We start from the raw sequence: 18,775 nt of genomic DNA, 5'->3' as shown, positions 1-18,775 counted from the left end.
GAAATCTCTTTCAAGGGAGACCTGACAAAGTGAAAATTAATTTTACAGATCCTTCTCATTTGTTTCTGCAACTGAAATTTAAAAGTTTTGTTTTTAAATGGTTAGTCATTTAGTCACATATTATATGTTGTGTTGACTAAATGAATGCCATGTGTATTGTTATAACATCTTGTGCCATAGAAAAATGGCATTTAAGTGCCCGTTCAAAAGTGTACATGTATATTACCTCATATTTATGATAACAATACAACTATTTATTAACTAATTATTTTTATGCATTTATATGTTTTCTCTCTGTAAAGCTATCTATACATATTGGCCTTTTTTTGTTACCTTGTTTTTAAGTTTTTGGGAAGGAAAAAAGCAAGACTTTTATTATTCCTGAATGATTTTTTTATCTGTTTTGACCTTTTATGATATCCTACACCACAAAACCATTCCATCATCAAAATTCCACTGATGAACTAGCAGAAATCTGTGGAGTATTTGTGACCTCTCTGCTTCCAGGGGCTCGTGACCTTTGCCCTTTTAAAACTCCCAGTCTCTTCCTGCTATTGTGCCATCTGTGGACTCAAATCTCCTTTTTCCTTTTTCTGCCTTCAGTTCGGTCAGACTGTTAAAAGTGACACATTGCAGATGGAGAAAGATGGAAGTAAATGTAATAAACATAAACATTAGCTGCAAAAGCATAGATAGCCAAATGCAAGAGCAGCAAACTGGTGTAGAAAAATAAACATAAAGCTTCCAAAAGTGCTTGACTGGTGATTTTTCATTGTTCTGCTAACAAAGTACAACTCAGATTTTCCAGCTTGGATCCAAAATGTGAGAGGGGCTTTTATTATATGAGAACAGTTAAACAGAACATCCAGAAACAGATGAGCATGGATTAGTGATATATCTACTAAAATACTTTCTGACACTTGTAAAATTCATAAACTTCGACTGGTATGATCTTATCTGTTACTGGACAGACAAATTTGTTTACATGCATTCCTGGTGTGGCACTATTCTTCCCTCGTGCCATGAGGGTTTACACATCATCATGAGTTCCGGTGGGAGTTCAGCAGCTTAGAGGAAAGAAAATCAAACATTTCCTGCCCTCCTCATTTTAAAACTGTGATCAGATATATGACAAAACAAAAACAAGTGGATTATGACAGGATGGTGTTGATGTGCCCATTTCTTGCACAACAGCACAATGAGTTTATAAACAGAGTGAAATGATGCTGCTGTTCAATCTTCTTTAGTTCTGTCATAACTTTCTTCACCTCATCACTCACTAAATGTCTGTGATCTGACAGAAACTTTCTCTTTTATTACAGCAGCTTTTTTCTTATGATCCGACATCAGACTGGCTGGTGCTGGCATTGCTTATCTTGCGCTCCTTTTCCGGATCTTTCCCTCCTCTGTTGGGGGCGCCAGGCTGGTTCGTTCCTCCTATCTGGTCCCCAGCTCCTGGATCTCTGGGAATGCAGTTCACCACTGTGTTGATCAAGTTATTGCGGAAGCTCTTGCTGAGGAAGTTGTATAAGATGGGGTTGGCGACGCAGTGGAAAAGGGACAAGCCCTGCACAACGCCGAATGAGAAGTAGAGGACTTCCACTGTGTTGCAGCTGAAGATGAAAGGGTTAGTGTCATCTATGATCATCAGGACCATGACCAGGTGATAGGGCAGCCAGCACATGACAAACACCAGGGAGTACACGTGCACCAGCCACACATCCCTTCGTCCCTGCACATCTGGTGCTGTTTTGACCGCTCGAGCAATCAGCACGTTGCAAGTGATGATGAGAGCAGCAGGGCCCACGAACTGGAAGATCAGGCAAAGGAAAGCCACAGTGACAAACCACTCAGCGTAGTTGTTTTCAGGCAGCATGTAACAGCCCGGTTCATCCCATTCCAGGAGATCCACATGAACGTTTTCCATCAGGGCCAAGAACAAAGAGAACACCCACAGGCCTCCGCAGACCAGCCAGCGACGCTGGCCCATCACAGGGAAGCACGAAGGTGACGACGGCCTGGTTAGAGACAAGTAACGTTCCAACGTCATGGCGGCCAGGAAGAAGGTGCTACTGTAGAAGTTGACCACATAGATGAGGTTGGTAACCTTGCAGAGAAAGCGTCCCCAGAGCCAGACCTTGTCAATGGTCACCTCCATCATGAAGAAAGGCAGGATCACGATCACCATCAGGTCCGAAAGGCTCACGTTGATGATGCAGAAGAGAACCCCATTAGCTGAGTGGCGTCGGCGCCAGTTCACCCAGACGACCAGGGAGTTCTCAAGCAGACCCACCACGAAGATGAAAAGGTAGATGAGGAAGAGGCCAATGCGACGGTAGTCTGCATCCAGCTGGATGGTGCACTCGTAGATAAACCATGGAGTGCCGTTTAAATAGTCTAACGAATGGTTGTGAGCGCTCATGGTCTGGAGTGAAAAGCAGAGGAAAATAGTTTAATATCTGGAGGGAGTTTAGATTTACTTCAGGGTTAATCTGATTATGCTTTCAGACGTTACATAACAAGCATGGGAGGAGGCTGGCAGACATGCTGGGTTTAGGTGTTCTGTTACTTAAAAAAATGTTTTGCAAGCACTCAAGTTGTGGTAAACGATAAAATTATTAAATTAATCCAATTTCTCCTCAAAGTACAAACATACCTTAGTGAGTTTACAGGAGGTGAAGAAGGACAGGTCTCTCCTGAGGCCTCGTCTTGTGGAGCGAGAAAAGCTTTTTGTGATGTCGTCTGCAGACTTGAGATGAGTCTTTCCAGCAATAGTGTTGAGAACTATCTTAACAATCAACCAACCAGGAGTTTCTACCCTCCCATCTCTCATTAACACACACACACAGACACAAATCTAACAGGACATCCTCAGTGAGTGGCGGGGAGTGGTGTTTGAGTCTAGAGCCGCCCCCACCATTAAAGAGCATAGTTTTAGTGGACAGACACCCGGGCATTATGACACATGAGGAAATTACAGGTAAAAAAAAACAACAAAACAAAGTGTTTGTGAGACTGAAAGGTGTCTTCACAGGATTATTTTAATACACATTAAAAGCACCATGTACAAAATATAAATACGTATAAAAACAATCACTATGATGATTTAATGTGTGGTAACTCTGATCCCTCAGATGATAATTAAAACATTAGATACAGAACTTGGCTGTATTCATATGCTTTCAATCTGTTTTTGATTACATAAAATCAGTTGAAAAGTTGTCTAGACATTACCTTACATGATCCTGGATGTATAGTAGGAATGTTGTAGAGACACTGGAAAGAGACACCGCATAGCAGAGAACAATACCAGGAAGTCCCCCTCACTCCTCCCCGTGTTGTGGGGAATGGTGAGTGATGGGCTAAGCACTGGGGAAGGTGCAAACATGGGGGTCACAGAGAAAGAAGTTCTGGGAAAACAACTGTTAGGTGAAAAATGTTGCACATGGCAGAAAGTGTGTAAAGTAGTGGAATACATGTGCTTATTATCTAAAACATGACTGATCATCTTGAGCTACAGTCAGTTTGCATAGGTGGTACGGATTACAGGTACCTTCCTAATTCACTAGATTACTTTTCAAAGTTGCTGTCAGTGATTCTGATTCCTCACTAATTTTCCATAAGCTCCTGACTTTAGACAAAATATGATAGTCTACCTTTCCATTACACTACATGTCACTTTATTGTTGTTTATATTTATTTTTTACACATTTCATGATGCGTGAAAACAGAAAATAACTGCAGACTTTTCAAATGCTTTTTTATTTTAAGAGGATTAGTTGCAAAGTAGCAAAATGTGCTCCAGAAACTACAACTGTAACAAAACAATCAGAATGTACCTACCGGGATCTATAAATTCATCGTCACGATGCCGTGGAACAATCAAGTCAAGGAAAAACGGTGTCTTTTATGCCAGGAAAAACAGCGCTCTTGTGTTTGCTCAAATCATACATTAAAGTCTTATGTTTTCTGAGTGACTTCCAGGTTACAGAGCAACTTATAGTAACGTGTTCATGCTAAATCCATTCAAACCTTAACATGCAATATTAACCAATGATCCACTCTTATTATTATTCTACAATATTATTAAACCTGACAGAGATAATAATATATAGTCTATGTTTTCCACCTTTTTGTCCACTAGCATGATAAATAAGTAACTACTAAGTTACTAAGTAATTTGTCACTTGATCAGTTTATTTCTACATGCATCCATCTGTCTCTGTAATGTTGGTCTGTATAATGTGTAAAATGCAATAGTAATGGAGGGCACAAACGGCCCTTGGAGTCACAGATGATTTTAGAGGTCAAAGGTTAATGTGATGACATCTCAAGAACACCTTGGGGGAATTTCTTAAAAAGTGGCACAAATGTAACTGAGGCTATGTTCAGACTGCAGGCAAATGTGGCCCAAATCTGACTTTTTTTGCCCAAATGTGACCTTTATCCGATCTGTTAAAGACAGTTTCAATGGCACAAATCTGATTTTTTCAAATCTGGCCCAGGCCACTTTCATATGTGGTCCTAAATGTGGTCCTAAATCCAGTCTGAACAGCCAGGTCACATTTATCCAACCCTTCCACCACTGAAATGCAACAAATGTCACAATTCTGCATCCCAGGAGCGTTACTTCCATAAACACAGTGCGTGCCTGCGTGGTCAGGTATTATGTCAGGACCTCTTTTGCGCATAAGGGTCACTTCAGGGTCACATTCAGTTCATACTCAAAACTGATAGAAGTCGCATTTAATATGTAATATGAACGAGCACACAAAAAAATTGGAATTCACCAAATAATCCAAATTGTGCAATAACACCTGCTGTCTGAACGTAGCCTAATAGTAAGTGTGAGAATAGTATGAACAGATTATGATGCAAGAATAGTGGACACATCTGATTTTATGGTTCTTGTTTTTAAATACCTGATCTCTAATTATAAGTTTCTTTATCAGTCTATGATTTTCCAAACTTTAAGCAGGTGAAAAACAATTGCTTTGTATAATCCTACTGACAGACACAAGGGAGTCAAACATATAGCCCGCAGGCCAAAATCAGCCACCCAAGGGGTCCGTTCCAACAAGGGACAAATTTGTGTAATGCAAAAAATTACAGAACTCATTTTAGTTCAGGAGCCAAATACAGAGCAATTAAAGCAGGCCAGACCAGTAAAATACTATCATAATAACTTATAAATAATGACAAGTCCAAATTTTTGTCTTTGTTTTAGAGTTAAAAAAAAGTAAGATTACATGAAAATGTTTAGATTTACAAACTATCCTTTCAAAAAAAATTAACAAATATGAACAACCTTCAGTGTCTTAAGAGAAATAAGTCCAATTTTAACAATATTCTGCTTGTTACTAAATGTTTTGTGTCTTTGTAGATCCACTGTGATCTGTAAGTTGTAATGCACATGTGTAAACAATACAATGAGGCATGTTAAAATTTCACTTATTTTATCTTTAAAAATTTCAGTTTGTTCATGGTTATTCCCTTTTTTTTTTGAATGATACTTTACAGATGTAAATATTTCCATAATGTAATTTTTGATTTTTCAAAGGCTTGAAGTTGACTGTTTTATAAGTTATTATTATTATTATTATTATTATTATTATTATTATTATTATTATTATTATTATTATTATTATATACTGGTCCGAGCCACTTGAGATCATATTGGGCTGAATGTGGCCCCTAAACTAAAATGCATTTGACACCCCTGATATAAAACAATGATGAAGTGTGTTACTCACTTTAAAGAGATGACATTAAAAGGGCATTTAAGAACATGTACTGAGTAAGCTTTTGCGAAATCCATTCAAACAGTAACCCTGTCTTCACTGATGACAGATGCTGCCCTCTTAATTTTGAAAGAAACGGTGCCAATGACAAACCGTCAGTTAAATGTGGTGAGTGTACCCAGATGAGGAACTGGAAGGTTGTGACTAAGGTCAACGTCATGTGGAGAAACTGCAGGCACGTTTATGTTGGCCCCGATTCCCACTGATTAATGAGAACTGCTCACTTGGACACACTGTTCTAACAGCCTCTCTGGATTGTCAGCACTTTATCTCCTACCGACCCCTCCTTCTGCTACAGTGTTCATCCTGCTTGAATCCTACTGTCTGTTCAATTTGCTCTCCTGAACTAAGTAGAAAACCGGTCAGCAAATTCTGTTGTTTCTGATAAAACAGGAAGGAACCAGTCAGCAGAAAGTCCACTTCTGGAAAAAGCGAGACGGGGAAAAAAACAGTTTCCAAGCCTCATAGTTTCTAGAACTTGAATGAAAGTCTTGCAATGTGGATTTCCTTCTCAAGTTGCCCTTTTTGCGGCAACTGGCTCTGATATTAAATAAATATTGTCTTCAGTTGCTTGATTTGTTGCACAATGCTTGAATTGCAGGTGAACTGTGAAGGACTTGTATAAATATTGATGACGTTGCAGACGGTGACCATCTGAATGCTCATGAACTCCTTAAGGCCAGTGTTTAGTTTGTCCATTCATAACTATTGTGGAATCACAGCAGACTCCACAGAAGAGAACCCACTCCAACTGGAGATTAACAGGTCATTTTAAAGTAACAAAAACAGACTATTTTCAGGTGATTACAGACAGTTATGAACATTAGATTTAGAACTCTGCTAAAATAACAATTATTGATTTTACTACTCATATTAGTTTTTCTTTTGTTAGGGTTTTTCATCCATATCTCATGGACTTTTCAAGGTTTTTAGCTGAATAAACTATATTTTCATATCGAGTATATTTTCATATGATTATGTGCTATATTTAATATGCTAGTTTGGCATGATGTCATGTGAGTTAAAACCATAAATAACCGTCAATTTCTCATCCATTGCAATATTTGTCTTCCTGTATTTTTTCTGTTTAATTACATTTTGACGTATTTTACAATACTTTTTTTTTTTTTTACATCATTTTAACTGTCATACAAGTAGCCATGTTTTTTTTTTTGTTTGTTTGTTTACTTCCACTCGGGATTAAAAATCAGAAATACTAATTTGACATTCATAGTGATCATTTAACTGATGTGAAAGTTTCTGTCTTGATCACATGTCTGTGTCCTAATTATATTCCATTCATTCAAATAGAACCTCCAATATCTTGGTACCAGCAATTATTCTTTTATTAAAACAATGATTTACTCATTCTGTGGATTCACCAATCCCCAAATCATTTCCCAGTATTTGTCCAGTGTATGCCATGTATGAACACACATGCACACTTAAAAAATAAAAACTCAGACACAATTCAGAAATTCTTCGTAAAATATATTTTGGTCCAAAAGCTGATTTGCAAAAATACAACATGTGCAATCATCAGGTTTGTTTCTGAGGCAGTGTACAGCATTGTATCCACTCTGCCTGGTCTGTGTTTGGGAATGCTGTATCATCTCACTTTAAGGCTAACTGCATAAGCTACTGACATGTAGTGTTATTTTTAAAAAAGTTTAACACAGTACTCTGGTTATCACTAAATACACTTTCATTACAATATACAGACAGTAGTTCCTAACTGTGTTGCTATATATATGTTTCTAAATATTATCCTATCACAATTCACATAGCACACATTAGCCATTTTAATGCACAAAACACAACACTGTGTTCAACATGACTTCATATGAGGTATGGGCTGTTCCCAGGAGTTGCTGTGTTTGTGTTGCTTGTGAGATCAAATTCCACACGTGATCTCTGATTTTAAAAGGCAGGACTGATCCGAGGATATGGACCGGCCACTTCATTAACGCAGGCTCAGCTCGGTGGTCACGTGGGTAAAGAAAGGGTCAGTCACCTCATGTTCCCTTAACAGGCTTTGGTAGCTAAGACATAAATGCTTGGCAAAATGCTTAGAGTCTAAATAGTTTGATATGCTTCCTAATTAACTAGAACCCCTTGTTTCCATTGACAGGTCTTTGGTGCCATTTGATGTATCACAATATTCACAAAAGGTTCCTTTAATTGTGCGATCTCACATGTAAAAGCTCTGATCCAAGACATTTGGCACTCTAAACATTCACATGGCCTGCTCATATAGACAATTACTCTTCAAACGTATTACTCATCTCCACTAGATGATTATATGATTAAGTTTCAGTACATGTCTGTGAAAACAAAGCAAAATGGCTGGAAAAGAAAAGAACAGACATTTGATCTAGTACTGATCTGATAGAACACTATAAACACTGATCAACAGCAGTTTGTTTCCCATAAGTACCTTATTGCTCCAGTTATTATATTTACGAATGTTTAATAGCTCTAAGAAAACATTTTAAATCTTAAAAATAAATATATGCATTAGAAGTAGTACATCAGATTGCTACAACGTATGGAGTGTTGCTTCAGATCACTATACACAGTGATCTGTATGTGCATACTTTTTTTTTTTTTGGGTCAATGGTAAAATAGACTTTGAACTCTCACATGAATTAGCCGACTGGCACTATTTGTAACTTAGTGTTATGCAAAAATATTTGAGATGAAGTCACGGAATCGCTTGGCGTACTGCTCAGGGTGGACTGTGGAGATTTCAGCCCCGGCCTGTGACAAAGGGACAGAAAAAAGAGCAAAAGGATCATTATCGACATCATACTTCTAACGACTAAATAATACATCCGAGCAAATACCAAACACTTTGCCCTCCATGCAGGTACACGTGAATATTTTGAACATTTGACAGCAGGAACTCTACCCCCTCTGCACCTCCTTTCTTGTGTTACTCACCCCATGTTTGACAGTTTTTGCTGCATGAGCGGCTTTCTTCTTGGTGTCGTACTGGGTAAGTACGTCAATCAGGCCCATGAAGTAGACCTCCCTCTGAGGAGCTCCTGAGATGAAAAGCACAACACATTCAGGCTTATTTCACTGGGCTTGTTTTACAGTGGTAGTCATGGGCCTCATTTATTATGAATACATTCAATGAAACTTGAGGCAGAGTGGAGGTGAATTCAGAGGCAATAAGGTCAGTTAATGTTATCAGACTACAAATTACTGATTACATAGTATCAGTGATTAAGTAGCCATCAAGAGAGGCTGAACAGAAATGAAAATATGCTCTCAGGTCTGGATCAGCAAGAAACAGATCATATTAATAGATCATATCATGCAGCATCATTAGCCTTAAAGCATAGTTACCCAAGTTATATCTTTGGCCAAACGGTGATACCTGTGTAACTTTACTCTTCTAGCACTTTTGCTTCATTCGATGCAGATGTTACAATTTGGCAAAAATATGACGTAGGAAATTATGCTATGACGCTAACGATGTGTTTTTCCCCCAAAGCAATAGCTGCCTTCATTTTTGAGAAAATGTCAAGACCTGCTCTATCTTCGAATGGTACAGAATCCTGATCTGGATTTGGTTTTGGATAAGGTGTCTAAATACCTTATCGCCTTCATATCACAGACTCAACCAGCTACTCACCCGAGCAGCTCCTGATCGCGTATACATCCACATATGGGTCGAACTCCCCAGGCCCCAGAGGTTTGCAGGACGACATGTAACCAGCGATGCCTTCAGGAGAGGTGCCGTAAGAGCCGACTGCAGCCGCCGGCGCCAGGCCGTTCTCCGCCTCCTGTTCTTCTTCATTTGAAACCTCCTCACCTTCCTCCTCCTCCCGTTCAGCACGGCCCATGTCATGGATACCAAGCAGCAAGCTGTAGTCCATGATCTTTAACTTCACCAAAAACTGAGGAAACCAAACAGGGGAGGAAATTAGTTTTATGACAAGAACCACAATTTAACACAGATAGAATACAGCATCTTTAAATATAACTGATACTAGTAAACATCTCCAAATATCCAAATCTGCCTCTTTTATCAATAAAATTATTTCACATCGACCTTTCTGATGCCAAAATGACTGCCCAAGAGTCTTATATGTTAAATGTACTGATACTGCCGCTGTGTGGTGAAGTGGAGCGACAACAGGAGGGACTTTACTCACCTCCACATCCCTGTTCAGTTTCTCCATAAACTTCTCCTTCTGTTCCTCAGTGACATAAACCTTCTGCATGTTGTTCCTGAAATCCATGTCCTTAAAGGTAGGAAGTTCTTTTACCTAAAGGAGTTAATGTGTAATTTTAGCAGGGCATGTGGTAGGAGGAGGCAAAAAAAAGATACAGTCAATGCCACAAAATTGTAAATAAACTGTACTTTACCCTTTCTTTGTCACTTGCTTCTCGAGACACCAGTGAGCCCTGCAAGAGAGATTTTAATAAAGTGACTCCACAAGCTGAGAGGATTTAGATAATAGAGCCTTGCCTCAAAGCTACAGGTGACATGTAGCGAATTAATTCTTGAACATTATCCCAAAACTGTAAGGCTATGCAAAGATAAAGACATTTCCTGACATTTTGTTGTTAAAAATGAATGTCAGACTGTTCTCTATGTGGTTTTCCCTCACCTTCAGGTCATACTTCCTGTGCACCACCAGTCTGTGGCTGAACATGTTCCTCATGACGATCAGGTACGTCTCTTCACTGTCCACACCGACGCGGTACATGCCCAGGAACTGAGGCAGCAGAGTGCTACCATGACACTTCACTATGTGCTGCAGGGAGGAAGCAAAGGTAGATATTAAAAAGAGGATATTGAGTAAGTAAATATACAGAAAAAAGAGGCACAGAGGAAAAGTGCCTACACTGGGCCATGTTATACTGTAAATTAATTACTGACTCTATCCAGGTTGGTCACGCTCAACAATAGCAGTCAGTTAAAATAGACACCAACTTCACACTGACCTCATTCACTTCCACCTGAAGTGCACGAAGCAGGATGTTAAAAAGACAGCACACAATACTTCCAAAAATACGACCTCAATCAGTAACATTCCCTTACATTTGCCTGACACTTTATTTTCTGTTGGACAGCAAATAAATAAAGTCAACTCCAGCTGCAATATTCCCATCTACTCAAATCTGCTATGAGTTATCTTCAATGACAACTCACACTTGATCATAAATTGGAAGCATGAGTGAGTAGATTAATCACTCGACAACGATGCCACTTCAGGTGCATCAGTTCATCTTTAGCCCATTAATCTAGCAATACAATCTTTAAACAATATACTCAATCTGATTTGGCCTACGATATGCATGTATTTCTATGGATTCCTGAAGTTCAAGACATATCCACAAATAATTACAAAATACATGAGTATTTTTTTCTCATCTTGGTAAACTCTTGAATTTTCTCTAAGCTAAGAGGAAAGCAAAGAAAAGAAAAGCACTGCTAAATTGTAGAAGTCACTGTATTCTAACAAACCTTCAAGGACATTTCTTTGTATATCACTTCTTTTTGCATGAGGCCTCATGTTTCTTTTTTCAATATTCATATCTCAGGCATCTGGCACAGAGACAAACCACTTATCCCACACCACAGAGATCTGGGCCCAATCCCCAGCCAAGCCTGAAGCTCCACTGAAAACACCTGGCACTTTGACAATCAAGAAGCTGGTGAGGTATCACATCCTTATCACTGCACTACAAACTCCTTACTTTGTAGGTGTGGGTTTAAATCTTTGCCAAATCACAGCAGGAGGTTGTTGAAACATTGCTTGCGGTAATAATTCACCTGTGGAACAAATTTCCACCTTCTGTTCACCCACTAGATACACAGAACAAGTGCTTTGATTTGTTTTCATGACAAAAAACAGGAATTTGGTTAAACTTTTAATAAAGATTCAAGACTGCATTGAACATCACAAATATTGCTGGAGCTCTGCACAGATAGGACACTGACAACTGTGACTACATGAAATCATAATTAGTACTATTAAGAGTAATAAAGGAAGAAAAGGGAAATACTGGTAAAAGTAGAAGAGATACAGCTCTTTGTGAATAATGATGGCTGCTTTTCATCCTGTTATCAGTTTGAAGAGGATTTTTCACCAAGTTGGCTTACTAGAAAACTTAAACCAGACGACAGACAGTACTGATGGTATCAGCTTCACTTATGTTTTCCCCTTCTATGATCATGTAAAATACCTACTGTGTAAAGCATGCCAGGACATCTGTCAAACACAGCCTGTATTTGACTTCCTCCTTCATTGCTCTGGTGTTGTTTCACATTCTGAAGTCAGAGGTTTACTCTGCTGTGCTTGGTTTGTTGACATTTTATATTCTAATCTGGTTTTGGGTGTTTTGAGTATTTTAGGACACTCAAAAATTGAGTAAATACAGAGCTTTTAATCATAAGTAGGAAGTGGTTTCAGACACTTAGGCTGTATATGCACAACAGTCAGAAGAGCAGCTCAAAGGATTCAAGAAAGCTGATTGGAAAATCCTCAGCAACTAGTGAAATTGTCACGATCCATGTAGGAAACTGCAATGCCGACACAAGAGCTCTGGTAACAATGTCCTCATTCAGGGCCAAATGGATCGAAAAACACTCTGAAACAGCACTGCCATTTTCTTCATCTCCCTCCCAGTTGTATGTAGGCTGTGTAACCACAGGCTACACATTCCACTAAGAGCTGAAAGCAGCCAAAAGTTTATTCAGTGGCATGTTTGCCTCAAGTGAGACCTAGTTTTTGAAGTACGCGCCTCAGGCCAACAAGGACAAACAGTGAATCCACCGGGCAGCAAATGTGCCGGTGACTAACTGAAATACAAATAAACAACCTGGAGGTGGATGTATGAAACCTCACCGAACCTCATCTTTATCTCTCCGACAAACGTACACGAATATTTACATGAACGCTGGTGCTCTGATATGAACATTTGAATATCTTAAATAAACCAACAATAACATAAAAGGGCATTTGTTCTGTCCTCTGCTGTGCTCTAACCCATTATTCGGTTTTGGTTTTAGTTTTAGCTATTCCCACAGGAAGAGCTACAGTCAGGTTCAGACTGTGAGAAGCAGCCTGGAGATGGTATGAGTTTACTGTCCTGCTCAAGGACACTTCAGTGGGACAGATGTCCTCAGGTTAAATACGTAGCTGTCCTCCTACACACTGCACCACTCTGCTGTTCCCAATATGATAGTGAATCTAAATATAGTCATATTTGGGTCGACTTCCCTCACCTGTGGCAAAAAATGTAAAAGTTCCCCCAGGAACATAACTGTGACAAAAGCTCTTAGGGGTTTTTTTGCTACAAAGGTCCAAACAAAAGGTTACAGAGAAAGTAAGTAGGTCACATGGAGGCAGAGATGTGAAGATTTATACACAGTTCAGTCATGCAGACAGAAGGAGATGAATGATCATGGCTCTGTTGTGGATCCTGATAGACAAAAACCGAATGAACAGAAGGCAGAGGAGGCAAAAGGATTCATCATGGTGAGGTTTATTTATAACCTGAGCTTCACTGCAGGATCAAAGAGGAATAACTGGGACTCACTCCAAAATTCATGTCACCTATTTATCAACACTGTTCCTTAGTCTCTATTTTCCAGATGAAATGTAAATTTAATATAAACATATGTGTAACAAAAACCCACTGAAAATGAATCCAGGCCATGTGTGACCTGAATACAAACGAACCTTACCTGGTGATACTCAGACAGGATAGTGTGCATATCTGCAACATCTTCACTGGATATTTGTTTGATGACCAGTGTACGATCGTAAGAGTTGAGGAGCAGACCCTCACCCTGGTCGTCCACACTCCGCGCTGGGGGGCTGCGAGTCAACGACACCTGAAGATTATAAAACCAGGAGCACAGATATTGGAAAGAAGATTACCAATCTCCCATCAAAAATAGAATTATTAAAAATATTACAATTAAAGGAATAACAACAATATATAATTTAAATTTATTTTGGAATTTAATACACTTCACAGAACAGTCCAAAACCCTGCAAGAGAACATTTCACCTGGAAGTAAACAATTAGTTCTTTGTAATCTCAATTTCTCAGCCAACCAAGTAAGATTAAATGAGCAAAGTTGTCTACATATTAAATGACTCCTCAAAATATCACAAACCTGATAATCCAGATCCTCAATACCAAACCGTTCCCTTAGATTTCGGAAGACCTGAGGACAGTATTCTTTGAACTTGAAATGTCCAGGGAGGTTTTCTCTGCAAAAGAAGAGAGGGAAGTGTGATGATGATGGTGATAGGATTTTTGTATCTGGAAGTAGAATACACAAACATAATCTCGTTTTCCTTCTCAACAATTGTTAAAGATCCTCTGAACACCTGCCAAGCTCTGGTTAGACTTAACAGGAACTCACTGCTGCAGGTTCACATGTCTCTGAAGTTCTGACCTCTGTCTCTAATTTACACTCAATGTTAATTCTGTCGGACTTACTTGTTAAAAAGGTGGTTGTTGACTTTAATCTTAGTGTTTGCTTTGAAATCATCAGGCAGAAGCATGACAGGAACTGGTACTTGGTTCAGATCATTGATCTGCAGAAAAAAAAAAGACATTTTATAGATCACAAATGTCTATGTGCGCTTACTTAAGATATGGCTCTTTACAACTGATTGTATAAAAGCAATCCTGAACAAAAATGTTTGCATGTTGTTAAAGATTAATTGTATTTTACAGTGTGTTGAGGAAATGCATTGCTTTAAAGAAAATACATGGCAGCTGAGACACTGCATCCAATACAATAATGTCTGTCACAGACACTGAATGTTATGAAATGCATGTCATGAATGAAAGCTGTAGAGATGAAAGAATATCATCATTTCATAGTCAGTTAATGCAAAAGCGAATGGTATAAGTTTTCTTTTTTCCCCCACTTCCATAACTGTAGTTAAAAAACAACTTAAGTCTTGTTGAAGTATTGATAAGTCACTAGTCTGGTGTTCAGTGTTTTCATGTATTCCTTCATAATCCTAATCTTCATATTTTCCTATGCTCTTAGTATTTATATTTATGCGATTTGGTAAGTATATTGTGTATTTATGTGATTGTATATTATAATCATTCAATTAATACTGCATATACGTGCGTGATTTATTATATTAATCAGGATTTTATGCCATCATCTGTATTTACTGCTTGCTGACATTGGGATGAGATCAGTATAATAATATTGTATTATTAATGTTTACCATTGCAGAAGAAATGCAGCCAAGACAAATTTCCCTACTGGGAGAGTAAAAGATATCTTACTCTTCATCTTAATCTTATTTGGTGAATAGTACTTAATGATTTGTCAAGTTAAAGTGTCTTACGAGCCCATACTGTTACTGAACCAATCAAAATATAGGCCATAACACAGCACCTTATAATAAAACATAAAGTATACACCTTTTTTTTCCCCTCAGTGTCTGGCATGTATAAGTGTAACCATTAGGCTCATTAACTATCATGGGGGAGCTGTTGTTAGTCGAAACAAATGACACTTGCACAGCTATGAGTGAACATGAGGTAACATCATGGCATTATTTTAAGAGTTGTTGAAAGTCAGGTCACAGAGAGCTTATAAGCGTTACACATTTTATTAGTTGGGTTGTTTTAACAGAGCCACATAACTGGTTTTAGCTTCACGCAGGCTGTCTGTTACCTCAGGCTATCACCAGTAACATATGACACAGTTTCTTTCCACCTGTCTGTCTAATTCACCAACGGTCGTGCTAACTGTTAGCCTACATTTACATACACTGCGGTACCATTAGCATCCAGTGCAATGTTAGCTTCCCCCCCCCCCCCGACTCACCGAGTGATTCACGCCCCACATAAAGACGCTCAGGACAGGGTCACTGGCTCGGAAAACTTTCACCTTCTGCTGCACGAAATGTTTCTTTTTCGTTTTAGTCTTGGGCGCAAGGATGACCATGGGACTGGAGGTGGCCCCCGAGTTACTGAGGGAAGCCATGACCGCGGACTGGCTCTCCTTCTCCCCGGAGCTGGAGCAGGCTGTGACTCTTCTTCCTGATGTCTGAGCTAAACAGGCTAACGAACCAACTACCGTGTGTCACTCACTGCTCCTCCCCGGTCGGGACTCACACTGTCACGGCCACAGCGGCCAAAGGTCACCGGTCACACTCTAGGTATCCTAGGCTGTATCTCAAGCGCTACTTCGCTAACGTTTAAGCCGAGATGAGTTATTAGCCAACTTCACCCATGCGTGACTAGTTACATACATCTAAATAACGTCGTGTAGTTCACCACCGCCCCCTCGAGCCCACCCGTGTTATTATCAACCACGTGGTGGATTTATTATTGACAGCTAACAGAGACCAATGACAGTCCGTAAAATTAGGTCAGCTGACCTCAAGTGGGCGGGTACTTCCTACTGATATGGTGCGTTTAAGTGTAAGCCGACAGTTGGATTCCTTTCACCTCTTGTTCAGATCTGCTCTGTATCTGTTGACATCCGATCTCATGTGGCATTAAAGTGGCCTCAGTGATTTCAGTTCCCCAGGAGTGTCAACCACAAGGCCTGCGGGCCAAAACCGGCTCACCAAAGGGTCCAATCCGGCCAAATGCAAAAATTACACTGAAGATATTATCAATCAAATGTGTCACCCTCAGTTTTGGTCAGGCTATAATTTGATCAGGCTAGTAACTAGTTAAATATAGCCTTAAAGCCTATAAATAATTACATCTCCAAAATTTCTCCCTAGTTTAATATTTAAAAAATGGAAAAATATATTCATTCATTCATCTTCTGAACCTGCTTTATCCTCACTAGGGTCGTAGAGGTGTGTGTGTGTGTGTGTGTGTGTGTGTGTGTGTGTGTGTGTGTGTGTGTGTGTGTGTGTGTGTGTGTGTGTGTGTGTGCTGGAGCCTATTTCAGCTACCTATGGGCAATGGCGGGGTACACCCTGGATGAGTTGCCAGTGTAAAATTACATTATGAAAATATTTACATTTACAATCTAGATTCAATGTAGATATTTTTTTATTGTCAATTTGCCAGATGCACAGGACTTACAGAAAATTCAGACACTTTCTCTCTCACCTTGCTATTTAAATGCCATGCAATTTAAAAAAAAAAGAAGCAAAAATGTTATAGGAATAATAGATAGATAGATAGATAGATAGATAGATAGATAGATAGATAGATAGATAGATAGATAGATAGATAGATAGATAGATAGATAGATAGATAGATAGATAGATAGATAGATAGATAGATAGATAGATAGATAGATAGATAGATAGATAGATAGATACTTTATTAATCCAGAGGGAAATTCAAGATCTAATTGTTGTAATAAAGTGGTATAAAAGATAAACTATGAAAGAATACTGAATACGTAAATAATCAAATAATATATTGAATATGCAAATCACAGTAACTACAATGACAGCAGTAGTGCAATAAAGTAATGGTGATGAAAAGTGAGGAGGGAGTATGACGGAAGAAAACAGTAGCAGATATGACAATAGTGCATTGTGTAATAAAGGTGTATCAAAGTGCTGAAGACAGTCAGCAGCAGATGTGAGAAACTATTATTTTACAAAAAATGTGAATTACTTGAACAAATATGAACAACCTGAAATGTCTTGAGAAAAATTAGTGCAATCTTAACAACAATATAATAGATCCGCTGTGACCAGTGAGTTACGTTAATAATAAGCTGAGACATGATATTGTTGAAATTGCACTTATTTTTCTTCAGAAATTTCAAGTTGTACATGGCTATTCAGGTTATTCACATTTTTATAATGTACTTTTTCACACTAAAACAAAGAAAAAAAATTGGATTATTATTTATAGGTTATTATGCCTATTATTTTAATTTGGCCCACTGGAAATCAAATTGGGCTGTATGTGGCCCTGCACTAAAATGAATTTGACATCCATGATTTATTTCTCATTGTCTTTTCTTCAAATACAACAAGAAAATACAGGGAATATGTGCACAGTCTTAAAAGACACACAAAAAAAGGGAACTGATTGGATGTGAAGGTTAAAGTCACAATGTAGTGTGACCTCTGACCCCATGATAAGAAGCAGCACAAACAGTTATAAACATCTGACATGTGTTGAATGAAACCTGGTATAAACCATCAGGAAAATTAATGCAATAAATCTCATATTGTCTGAACTAAAGTGCTTAGCTGTAGAATCTACAACAGCCAGTGAGAACAATAAGATGTTCCAAGTAAAATTCTATGTTATTAGAGACTCTTAGAGGAGAAATAAACAAAATGTAAATACATATTTGGAATGCAGTTTTATGTCATGCATTTCCCCACGTGTATAAGTAAAAGATGCACAGATGTACATTCAAGTGATATCACACAATAATCTTGTACTTTTTATGAATAATTAGTCCCTTAGAGGAAAGTGAAGGAAATCAATTATCTTTGGGCACGTTTTGATTTAATCACAACCACAAGATACAATTTACTCCCATGTTTTATTAACTCATTCCCATATTTTAATTAATTTGTGGTTTAAGATTTTAAGGCACTGTAAAATTTACCATATTAACAAAAATTTATTAAAAATGAAGATTGGTGTGAGTAGAGTGAGTACATGTAAGACACTCTTGGCATGTCAGCTGATAATCTCAGAACTGATGAAACAAAATAATGAAATGTGACCAAGAATTAATTAAAATGAGAGATGAATTAATAGTGTGGCATGGGAATGAACTGCATCTTGTGGCCACAAATTAATCAAAACGTGACCTCAATATATGGCCATTTTTTTCTCTCTCTATGTCAGTAATGTCTTTGCTGCTTTTTTACAACTTCACAATTGATCATGGAATTGAGGGAGTTTTTATTTGGTTTTGTATTTTGTTTTGGCAGCATGCAGGGAAACACATGGTTGGAGTGTTAATTAAAGAGAGACAGGAGAGGCTCAATGTTAGTGTTAAAACACTGACTGATTTT

At 38.4% G+C, this 18,775-nt stretch overlaps 2 protein-coding genes across 2 annotated transcripts; both read right to left on the bottom strand.

Moving 5' to 3' along the window:
- Window positions 1–331: 331 nt before the first annotated feature.
- Window positions 332–2,848, bottom strand: ackr5 (atypical chemokine receptor 5). The gene is made up of 2 exons (XM_030138569.1): window positions 2,657–2,848; window positions 332–2,425 (listed from the first exon to the last, which is right to left on the bottom strand). Exons 1-2 carry the CDS (start codon window positions 2,831–2,833, stop codon window positions 1,334–1,336), a joined length of 1,269 nt encoding a protein of 422 aa, XP_029994429.1. The 5' UTR covers window positions 2,834–2,848; the 3' UTR covers window positions 332–1,333.
- A 4,431-nt stretch (window positions 2,849–7,279) lies between these two features.
- Window positions 7,280–16,111, bottom strand: pip4k2ca (phosphatidylinositol-5-phosphate 4-kinase, type II, gamma a). The gene is made up of 10 exons (XM_030138570.1): window positions 15,640–16,111; window positions 14,280–14,377; window positions 13,951–14,047; window positions 13,513–13,662; window positions 10,427–10,573; window positions 10,182–10,220; window positions 9,968–10,081; window positions 9,445–9,709; window positions 8,745–8,848; window positions 7,280–8,561 (listed from the first exon to the last, which is right to left on the bottom strand). The coding sequence occupies exons 1-10, from the start codon at window positions 15,796–15,798 to the stop codon at window positions 8,481–8,483; spliced, it is 1,254 nt and encodes a 417-aa protein (XP_029994430.1). The 5' UTR covers window positions 15,799–16,111; the 3' UTR covers window positions 7,280–8,480.
- Window positions 16,112–18,775: the final 2,664 nt, after the last annotated feature.

This window comes from Sphaeramia orbicularis, chromosome 7, assembly GCF_902148855.1.
Source record: "Sphaeramia orbicularis chromosome 7, fSphaOr1.1, whole genome shotgun sequence".
In the NCBI taxonomy this organism is placed as follows: Eukaryota; Metazoa; Chordata; class Actinopteri; order Kurtiformes; family Apogonidae; genus Sphaeramia; species Sphaeramia orbicularis.
Note: the sequence above shows the minus strand (reverse complement) of the source record. Positions and strands in the feature narration are given on the sequence as shown.

Bases quoted from the DNA above. Each gene is read 5' to 3' on its own strand.
- ackr5 (XM_030138569.1), bottom strand. From the start codon at position 2,833: ATGAGAGATGGGAGGGTAGAAACTCCTGGTTGGTTGATTGTTAAGATA. The intron at 2,426-2,656 runs GTATGTTTGTAC...TTTTCACTCCAG, and splicing joins CCTCCTGTAAACTCACTAAG to ACCATGAGCGCTCACAACCA.
- pip4k2ca (XM_030138570.1), bottom strand. From the start codon at position 15,798: ATGGCTTCCCTCAGTAACTCGGGGGCCACCTCCAGTCCCATGGTCATC. The intron at 14,048-14,279 runs GTAAGTCCGACA...CTTCTTTTGCAG, and splicing joins AACAACCACCTTTTTAACAA to AGAAAACCTCCCTGGACATT. The intron at 9,710-9,967 runs GTGAGTAAAGTC...TGGTTTCCTCAG, and splicing joins AACTGAACAGGGATGTGGAG to TTTTTGGTGAAGTTAAAGAT.